Source organism: Drosophila elegans, unplaced genomic scaffold (assembly GCF_018152505.1).
Source record: "Drosophila elegans isolate 14027-0461.03 unplaced genomic scaffold, ASM1815250v1 contig_149, whole genome shotgun sequence".
NCBI lineage: Eukaryota > Metazoa > Arthropoda > Insecta > Diptera > Drosophilidae > Drosophila > Drosophila elegans.
This window is the reverse complement of record NW_024545513.1, coordinates 3,948,985-3,959,808: the sequence shown is the minus strand read 5'-3', so window position 1 is coordinate 3,959,808 and position 10,824 is coordinate 3,948,985. Positions and strand designations below refer to the sequence as shown.

Here is a 10,824-nt window from a genome sequence, read left to right as displayed (position 1 = left end):
AAAAATGCAAAGGCTCTTAACAAATACACTGCAGGAGAAAGAGCGAGAGCGGTAGAAAGAAAAGTGTAAAGAGAGAGAAAGAGATGGAGAAAAATCTAGATGAGGAAAATAAAGTTATTTTATTGCCTAAACTTAAGCTAAAGAAACTCTACTTATAAAAAACTAAAACTGATCAATAAATAAATAAATATATATATAGAAACATATATATATATACATATATGGATATATGTGTACGTTTACAACCACAAAAAAATGTCATATTTAGGCTACAAAAATCAGATTTAAAAAGCAAGCGCGCGTGCGAGAATGTAACAATTTCGGGAACAAAATATATATATTTATTTTGTGTTTTCAACGAGTACATAAAATATTGTTCTTGCAGAAAAAACAAACAAATAAAACTAAAATTGAAATGGAAACGGCACCTGTATTATTTTGGGGGGATAAAATTCCGTTTAACTACAAGCCCAGATTTTGGACAAAATCTAGTTTTAAATGTATTTTGCGGTGCTGATTGCAAAAAACAATAGTTTTCTGTGCAACTATCGGTTAAAAACCTGAAAATGTTACGTATTTAAGATTTTTCCAAACACATTAGCTAAGTCTTTGACATTGTTAGACTAAAATTAATGATTTTGATAAAAGCATAGTACTTTTTAGTTGAAGTTTTCAAATTTGGCAAATTCCCGCCAAGATATAGAATATCTCAATAAGCCGATACAAGCCTGCGGGAAAAAGTATATCTGGTATATTTTGCAAGGTTGCATTTAGTAGTTTAGCGCGGCAAATTCAATTAAATAAAAAAATTCACATAAAATATTACCTGGTAAAGAAATAAATCCCATGCTTGATTTTCTGAACACATGCATTTTATTCTTATAATTTCAATTATATACAATTGTTTGTAAGCAAAACGGATCAGTAGACGCGTTCCCGCAACTTGAACATCAAGGGGTCCTTGGTACGCAGGATGAGTTCGGCGATGAGGACGGGCGGTTTCGAAGTGTCGCCCACAAAGTCCACCGCGTAGTGCCTCAGAACATTCGCAACAATGGCCTTGATCTCCAGCATGGCGAACTTTTGGCCAATACAGTTGCGAGGTCCGGCCGAGAACGGAATGTACGCGTAGGGATTGAGCTTCTCGGCAGTGGTGACCACATCGAATCGCTCTGGCTTGAAGCTGTTGGGCTCACTGAACAGCTCCTCCCGTCTGCCCAGATAAAGTGGTGAGATGCCGATATTCGTGCCCGCCGGGATGAGCTTTCCATCTGAATTGGAGAAAGTTATTATTGGAAGTCGTCTTTTCTTAGAGTTAAGACAAAAATAGAGTTAACCGTAAACACAAAAATAGTTATGCTTATTTTTTTCAACATTTTTTGAGGTATGGCACTTTGAATTCAGATTGCACTAATATAAGTAATGGGCTTTAAAAGTTTAGGTTTTATGAACATTTTTAGCGAGAAATTTTGTTAATACCCTTGACAATTTTATAATAAAAGGAGACATACAGGTTTTATGTAAATTTTTCGCAAAGCTATTTTTAAAATTTTTATCATAAAAATAATAGGATTAAGTCTCAAGCTTTTACTTCGAAATCGAAAGCTTGACCCGGAAATTGATAGGCTTAGAAGTCGTAAAGCCATATCTCAAAACCATTGTTAAATTGCATCGTTAAAATTAAAAAAAAAAATAGAGTTACAATTACAAACCAAGAACTGTTCTTTTTGCGATACTTACTTATTTCGCAATCCTCGAGCACCTTGCGACCGAGCAGTGGAACGGAGGGATACATCCTGAGGGTCTCCTTGACGCACAGATCGACGTAGTGCAGCTTGTTCAGCAGCTCGTAGGTGACCGGCGTGCTCTTGTCCTGACCCACGACGGACCGGACCTCCTCGAAGCACTTCTGCTGCGCCTCCGGATGGGTGGCTATGTTGTAGAAGAAGAACATCAGGGCCGAGGAGGTGGTGTCGTGGCCCTCGAACATGAAGGTGTCCACCTCCTCGCGGATATCCAGGTTGTTCAGTGGCCGTTCGTCGATGGTCGACTGCAGCAGGATGTCCAGGAAGGCCATCTTGCGCTTGGCGCCAACATCGTCGACATCCTCCTTGGTGCTCGCCTCCTGTTCTTTTCCATTGCGGATGATCTCCTCCCTTCGCTGGACGATGATCTTCTCCGTGAACTGGTGGAGCACATTCAACGCCTTCTTCTCCGCCCTCGCCAGCGGGGTTAGCACGTAGGTGAGGTCGAATCGGTACAGGATGTTGAACATTCGCTTGTGCAGCACCATCGATATGGTCTTAACCGCCTGGACGTACTCCGAATCAACGTTGGTTTGCGCATTCAGGGACACACCCATGGCCGTTTCTGAAAATTGAATCGAAGAACCATTTTAAATCAAAACGAAATTTGGGATGTGAAGAGAACTGTAATCCAATTTAAATAAAATACCTTAAGTCTTAAAGCCATTCTTAATCGATAGTAGATTTAAAATGTACGTAGATGGATACCAAATCGGGATATGAAAGGATGTGTATATTTTATGTATCTGCTATAAAATAAACCCAAACTGTTACTAACTGATTTCCTCAAAAAAGCCTATAGTTATTAGACCGAATTTTTCCCCATGATTTCCTACCGCAGATCGTGTCCATGGTGCAGAGATTGATCCAGTCGTAGAGGTTGAAGCCAGAATCACCGTGCTTCAGGCGATCCCGCTCCATATTCCTCAGCAGTTCCCGTGAACCCTTCTCGAAGACCTCGACGAACTGGTCGAGGATCTTGAAGTGGAAGGCGGGCGTGATGATCTTGCGCCGCTTGTGCCACTTGCGACCGCGGCTGACGAGCAGACCCTCCTTCAGCCAGGGCTCTAGGGCCTTATACTCGCCGGCCTTGTCGTTGAACCGCAGGGTGCCGAGGACCACCTCCACGTCCTTGGGATCGCCCATAAGCACATTGAGCTCGGGGCCCAGCCAGACCTTGAGCACCTGGTCCTTGGAGTAGTTCTGCATGAATTCAAAGATCTTTTGGACCAACTCGTGCGGCGCCTTGCCGATGAAGTGGTGGCCATGGCCCACCAAAGGCAGTGCCGGAGGACCCGGCATGTAGCTGATCATGTTGATCAGGCGCTTAAACTTCAGCTGGTAGATCAGCAGGCCCACGAAAAGGGCGCTGGCCAGGATTGCGCCTATGATCAGGATCATTATTCCGCTGGTGGTCTATATATAATATATTATGTATAATTGTGTGATTTCCCCTAATCGATCTCCACGCACTGGCAACGGAGCCACAACTGATTCGTCCGAAAACTTGAGGGCCACAACGGACTTGGCCGAAAGCATTGATTATCCACCCAAAAATACACGGCAAACAAGTGGCCATAACTTGAAAAAGCTTATTAAGCATAATATACATATATTTCCGAAGTAAAGAGAATCATATCAGGCAGAATTTTTCACCAGGTCCCTAAATGTAAAATACTTATACCATACCATATTTTGGTAATTAGAGTGGCTCAAAATTAAAACCACTACCTTATTTTGGCTGAGTGTGGCTAATGCTAATCGTCCCATAGAGTATCTTATCACGCTGTAGAACGCCAGCTAACTACCGAAATCGGGGGTCGAACACGGATCCCCGATATCTTATCGCAGTTGGTAGCCGTATTTAGTATTTTATGGCGGTGAGAGGGTTTGAACCTTGTCCCAACGTTTTCAATAATAATGAGTTCTCCACTTCGGATTCCTCGATTAGAATACGGCCACTTAGAGATAAAGGAAACTAATAAAAGTTTAAAGTTTTTGGACTCTCAAGTTGATTTAATCTTTAAGTCGCTCTCAAAATATAATAATATTACCAATATGAAAAATCTCTCTCTGAATTCATAACTTATTATTTAATTATATTATTAAATTATAAAAAATATTATTATAAAAAATTTCCCTTTAATATTTCCTTACATGGATGATAGTTTTGCCCAGTGTACTCACCGCAGATGGCGTCCAGTGTACAGAGGTGAATGGCCTCGCCCAGGTTGACCCATTCGTGGCCTCTGCTCCTCCGGAGCTTCAGTTTCTCAACGAGTCGCAGGGATTGCCGATCGAAGATCTCCACGTACTGCTCCAGAATCCGAAAATGGAAGGCCGGAGTGATGATCTTGCGCCGGCGGTGCCACTTGCGTCCGTTGCTTACCAGCAGTCCCTCGTTCAGCCAGCGTCCCAGGAAGGAGTACTCCTCCGACTTGGTCAGCAGTTGGGTGCTGCTTAGGACGCGTTCCACGTCGCGCGGATTGAAGAGCATAACGCTGTAGGAGGGCCCCAGAAAGAGGCCGAACGTGTCGCCGTGCTTCTCGGCCAGTTCGCCCATCCGGAGGCAGGCCTCCGCCGGAGTGAGGCCCAGAAAGAGGTGGGCGTTGCCCAGCAGGGGCAGCGGCAGGGGACCCGGAATGGTGCGCATGTTCCGCACGAATCGCAGCATCTCCAGGGCGAGGATCACCAGGAGCAGGACGAGGGCCAGTAGGAGCCACATGTTTCGGGTCGGACGGTCCGACGGTCTAAGCAATTCAACGGATACTGAGCACCCCAAGTCTCAGCACCTGATAACCCAAGATGCTGCCTCCTATCAGCAGCCCGAAATAGTGATGCCATTTTGGCATTATCTATTCTGTAAATTAGAAATGAGCAGTGATTAGAAATGAATTTTAAGTGATGTTTCAAACATGGTACATATAAATCCCATCAGCACCTCGAAATAGTGATGACATTTTAGCCATATTTATTTTGTAAATTATAAATGCGCAGCAATTCGGAATGACTTTTGAAGTGATTTTAAAATTGAGATGTGGTTTATAAGCAAATTGCGTCAAAATCAACTATGTATTTTATTTAATAAAATGTCTATTTTAAACATACTTAAATATTCACTTTTGAAGAAAATCTGTGTTTTTTGGACCATGCACCCAACTTGCACTCGGGAATCTTTCGAGAGGTCACAGTCTACGTTGCGATTCCACGAGTCATTCTGAGCTGGCACAAAAGCGAGCGGGAAGGGTCAGCAGCAGCATCTCGGGTTGACAGATTGGCAGCTATTTGGATTCGGCATTGTTTTTTAAGAGGGGCAGATAAAGAACCCTATCTTCCGATCGGAAGAGAGCGTATTCCGACCGAGATGATTGTGATTGAGTAGATGGAAGCGAATGCAAACAATGGCATTCCAGCATCGGTTGTTTAGTTGTTTACATTCCGGCGGGGGCGAGCACCTGACCGCAACTCATCCTGCTCCAGTTCCATCTGACGTCACAATGGCCACATGGCCAATCTATTTTGGGCCAGGTGCTCTATATTTAGGCCATCCCACTCACATCCCAGCGCTGGCAGACAAACAACGATGACGAAGGCGCGAACTTGAAATTGATTTTGATTTTGCTCCACGATTTGCATTTTAGTAGAGCCCCCATTTTACCCAAAATATAATAGGGAGTTGCAAAATATTGTTTTAATTAAATATATATTTCGATTTACACTTTGGTTTACGTTCCCTGAATCCAAATTTGTTTGTTATCGTTCAACTTTTCTATAAATAATCAGGTAAAAGGTGCTAGATATTTCTCAATTTAATGCTAATAAAAAAGCATTTTTAGATCTGAGATTTGCTTGCGTTTCATTTTTATTGTAGTGAGTTAAAAAAGATTTTGAAGTGCCATTTATTAATTATAGATTAACCATATATTTTCAAATAAAATCCATAACAGTCCAAATAACTTAATAAGTTATATGGCCTTTTGAAATTTCTACTTGGACGAACTATTTCCTTATCTTTTCAGCAATTCTGACCTTTATGGCCCTTAAAATGCAGATGTTTATGCAGCTGCGAATATGAATTTGTATATGATTATGAGCATTTGTGCTGCACACGAGCACAAAATAGAATTCCCCATTTGGCAGCACCCAGTTGACTCATTCCGCAGCCACATCCGAATCTGAATCCGAATCCGCATCAGAATCCGAATCCCAATCAAAAAAAAAGCATATGCACATTCGCCCACTGCGTACTAGATATAAAAATATATGTATTTGTAGATGGATAGGAATACCACATAGTATTTGTTGGGGTGGGGAGCTACAACAATGGCAACAACAGGCGTCCTTCGACCATGCCAAATTCCAAAATTCTTGCGTCGCCGCTCGTCGGTCGTCGACATCGACGTCACTTTATCTTTAAGATCCTCCTTCTCCTGTCCATCCCCCTTTCCATATATACACAAAATAAGGCAAAACGTAAATATTTACACTTGTCTTACAAGTGCTGGCGATTTCTCGATGTCGGATATATAGCCCACATAGCTTGTGGGTGTGGGGATCTCGATTTGTGCGTTGGAATTTCATTGGCATTTCCATTTTTCGTTTTGTTTCCAATTTTGTTCATTTTAGCATTGCGCATCGCTCGCCAGTCGACAGTTCAATGAGGTGGCCGCTAACCAACAGGTCGTAGTCAGGATCCTCTTTAAGGGTGTTCGACTGTGGGACCCCATTTCCATTTATTGAAAATATTTCAGTTCATTAATAATGCTTTCCAGAGTTCGAAGTGAAATGCCTTTTAGTTTTGTTGTTTATTTTGACCACTGTCATATTAAATGCTTGTCTTTTAGATAATAGTATCCATAACTTAATTACAAAGGATCTTACAAGTTTCCGTACAAATCGGCATTGAAAGTCATGTTTTACTTTTCTTTTGGGACAAATTTTGCAAAAATTTGTTAAATGAATATATGTATACATTTTATTAAGAATAGTACTATCATATTTGCAAGAAATATGCTAGTCCAATAATATAATAAAATTAAATCTATCTTTATTTAGTCAATTTTTGATAAATAAGGACTCGCTATTCTGTGAATAAAGTTTGTTTTCCAATTCCAAATTCCCCCGAAATGAAATCCAGGCTACGGATCTGGTTAGGATCCCCGATCTTGGCGCACTTCACACCGAAGTGCAGCGGCTAGATAGAAACGAAGAGACCTCAACTCTGGAGGCACTATGCATCATAACAATAAAAATAATAGCAATTTGGCAGGGGCGCACAATGTGCGTCAACGGCACTTGCCCACTTGGCATCTAGAACTCACATAGAATACGCCATTTACCATAAATCCATGCCGCGCAGATATATAATACTAGCGGTCGGAATAAGCAAAATTGTTAGTATGTCTTTGAAAAATTAAACGACAAATATATCCCAAAAAAAAAGAAAAAAACAACTTTCATTAAATTCCTAACATAATATTTTTGTATGTTATTTCTCAATTTATTTTTTATTTAAATTTGTAACCTTGTCACTCAGTTCAAAAAAAAAATGGGAAGCAGTTTCTTTTTTTAATGCCCATATATTGTTCTAAAATTGTCCGCTTTTTTTTAACTGCTATTTTTGCGACTACAGCTGTTTATTGATGGACACAATGCGGGCCAAGTGCCTGCTTATATATAGTATATAGAGCTAAGCCATCATATCGTTCGTCTTCTGCGCCACAATGCATGCCCGTACTAATAATACAGCATAATAACAATAATAAAACATATGATTAAGCAGATGCCGTCGCGTATGCGCAATTTTCCCGTTGCCCCTCATTACGTATACGCCACCGCATTGAAATTTAAATTCGTGAAGAACAGCGGCAATCGCTGGCCAAATAAGGCAATGCCCGTTATTCAGCGCAATTACTTAACCCGGCCAACAATTAAATATTAGCAAATCTGTTTGCTTTCTCGTCAAAAGTGACACCACCCCAAAATTTTAGGATGAATCACCCCGAGTCTCGAATATAATTGCTCATTTTGACGTTTCTACTTGGCTATTTTCACAAATAAATACAACTAATTGTTTGAATTACACATTATTTCACTTTGCTGACGGATTCCTAGCTGAGGGATTCGCAAATGCAACCGCAAATGATTCAAAGTGTCTCGTTTATTTTGACAGGTTTCATGGCACCTGGTAACAGTGATTAAAGGGTTACTAAAACTATAAATATTTGGCTTGCCTTTTTATAAAGTACTAAAGTAATGAAGTCTATATGAAAATGTATTTCCATTTAAAAGATCAATTTGTTTTGAAGAAATGTTTATGAGCCACAAAATAAGACGCAAATTGTAAAAGGAAAAATAATGGAAAAATTATTATTGGCCAAGTGCGGCCATTGCGTATTATGTTGTCGAAACTTGCAGTTCTCTAGGGGCTGATTTTCATTACTGCATTTGTCTCACTGAGGGACAAATAGTGCCGACAGCATGCTGGCAAATCTATCAAATAATTTATGCTAACCATTTGGCGATTATTTAGTCTTCGGTCTTCTGGTTTCCTTTAGCTGCAACAGGAAATTGCTCAGGCGAACGCATTTTCATTCATGAGTTGATTTTATTTATGTGCTGGCCGCTGCCAAACCAGGCAACCCGATGTTGGTTGGCATTATAGTACATATAGCGTACACAGCCAAAAGAAAAGGCCCCCGATTCGCCCACACATACGTGCATTATAGAGTATAATATATAATATATGTATAATTGCCACCGAAATCGCATCGCCATGCACTTGTGGCTGTCAGCCAAACATGCAACAATAACAAGCGGGTGCTGCAGTGGTGGCAACCATCCAAAGGTAGTGATGAACCGCAGGGATACCTGGGAAACCACTTATGGCTTGAAGGATCCACCCATCAGGAGATGTAATTGGAAAATATGTAACAATGACTTCAACCCTATTTTGTTTTAAGGAAGAAATGCATTTATCATTGCTCAAACAACTTAATATATTTTAAAGAACATCCTATCCTTAGCTTTAAATGATGTTGTTATTTAATTTAGTGGTTGATTACTGCATTGGAGATCTTAGATCTACATTCAAACCCCAGTTAATTTCAAGAAAGAGGTGCATTTATCTTGAAAAAGATTTAAATTAGTTAATTTTAATTTTTCTGTTTACAAAATAAAATAAAATTGAACTTAAAAAAACTTGAACTAAGATCATTCTAAACATTTTAAGATTTAATTTTAAATTATCTTTTAAGGAATTTCTATATAAACAAATATTATGAATATAATTATAGAACAACTTAAGGTTTTTAGGCTTAAATTTGCATCTAACTTATGGCAAAAGCAAAAGTTAAGTGCATCAGTACAATTGAAATATTTGCATACAACAGATTTTTATTGAAAACGTACGTTCGGACTTATTACTTCAAAAACAGATAATATTGTATATTTAAATTTACAAACATTTTATGATAAATGTTTTCTACTTTTAAATGTATCAGAAAATTTGAATTATTGGCATACAATAGGTTCATATTGAAAAGGTAGGTACGGATATATCATACCCTTCGCTCATTGCCCATGTACCCATCATTGTATGCGAACAATGCAGTCGAATTTGTTTAATTAGCGGAATAAACTCGTATATTAGAGATTGGCGGGCCGAGTGGACCAAGTCGGAATGTGAATCCGTATACGAATCCCAACTGACAAGCCAAGGCAGCTGGGCACGCGCCTTTTGATGGCTTTTGCGACTCTAGGATCCTCAGATGCATCCACAGATCCGAGATTCTGGTGATTCTGATGATTCTGATGATGCTGGTTAGTTAGTGATCCCAAAAGCTGCGTTTCATGCTCTTCGGCAACAGTTGCAAAGTATGCGATTTTGAATGGCATCCAAAATTGCCTCCGACGATCAGCGCGTTACATGAACCTCCGATCGAAACGAGACCCGACCATCAGCATACCGTTAGATGGTCGGTCTATTTCGGGTCTTCACTTCACTGTATGTGTATATGTGCGAGGGGGGGGCGGAAAAGCAGGCGGGGCAGGGCGACCGCTTCCGGTTTTTCCCAAGAGCATTACGTACGGCACGAGCGTTGCATCGATGATTCGATTTTCACTTCTTTTGCGATTCCCACACGCTGCCACACCGAGCGAAAAATTATATAGCTTTTAAGCTGGGATTTTGACAAATGCTGAAAAAATGATACTTATTCATTTTTTAACTTTTTTTAAAATCCTTCTTATTTTTTCTTTTTATACAGTTTTAAAATGCCAAATTAACATTCAATTATTCTTTAGATTTTTTTTAATATTTTCTTAATTTTTGTTAAAAGTATACAAATACTCTAAAAAAAACATATAATAAATAATATTTTATAATCCCTATTAAAAATTATTCTTTAGAATTAAAAATGTTATGCTTTAGGTATAATTTTCAAAATTTGAAAACATTCCAAATGCAAATTCATATGATAAATGAAATGATTGGGAGTGTTTTCTTATAGCTAGATATTTGGTCTAATTTTTGTTAAACATTTTTTCCCCCAGTGTATCTCTCACTGTGCGCTCTTTTCTCTGCGGCTTCTTGGAGGGCAACGAAATCGGCATAAGCATAAGAATATCTGTTCTGCGGTCGAACTCGGACCCTCCGGCTCAGCGAAGCGCGTAAGCTGGTGTTGATTGAAGAGTGACCCCCGACTACAACTATACATGAATGTATATATTGTTGGCATATATGGCTAAGCAAAACTCCAGCAGGTGCTCCCTTGAACTTGGCACGAATTTCCCTTGGTGGATTTCCAACTTCTGGGAGTTTTTCCTCGGGGCAGCTGGTAGAAATGCTAAGAACGGTCTAAAATTAAAAGAAAATGTTGAGAGCATTTTCACAGAGAGCGCGGGAAAACAAAGCAGAAAAGCTGAAAATCAGAAAAGCAGCTGCTTTGGTAGTGTGCGAGTGCCGCTGTGTGTGTGCCATCGTGGCTATAAAAAGAAAGCGCGATCGCTTTCGGCGCTC

The 10,824-nt window shown here is 40.0% G+C and overlaps 1 protein-coding gene across 2 annotated transcripts; it reads right to left on the bottom strand.

Annotated features, from left to right (window-relative positions):
- Positions 1 to 854: 854 nt before the first annotated feature.
- LOC108136339 (cytochrome P450 4d1) lies at positions 855 to 4,575 on the bottom strand. Of its 2 annotated transcripts, none has more exons than XM_017257444.2 (3): positions 3,993 to 4,575; positions 1,741 to 2,370; positions 855 to 1,271 (listed from the first exon to the last, which is right to left on the bottom strand). In XM_017257444.2, exons 1-3 carry the CDS (start codon positions 4,528 to 4,530, stop codon positions 922 to 924), a joined length of 1,518 nt encoding a protein of 505 aa, XP_017112933.1. In that variant the 5' UTR covers positions 4,531 to 4,575; the 3' UTR covers positions 855 to 921. The 2 variants fall into 2 exon arrangements, with proteins under 2 accessions (XP_017112933.1, XP_017112932.1); XM_017257443.2 differs by lacking the exon at positions 3,993 to 4,575 and adding an exon at positions 2,642 to 3,302.
- Between the last annotated feature and the right edge of the window lie 6,249 nt (positions 4,576 to 10,824).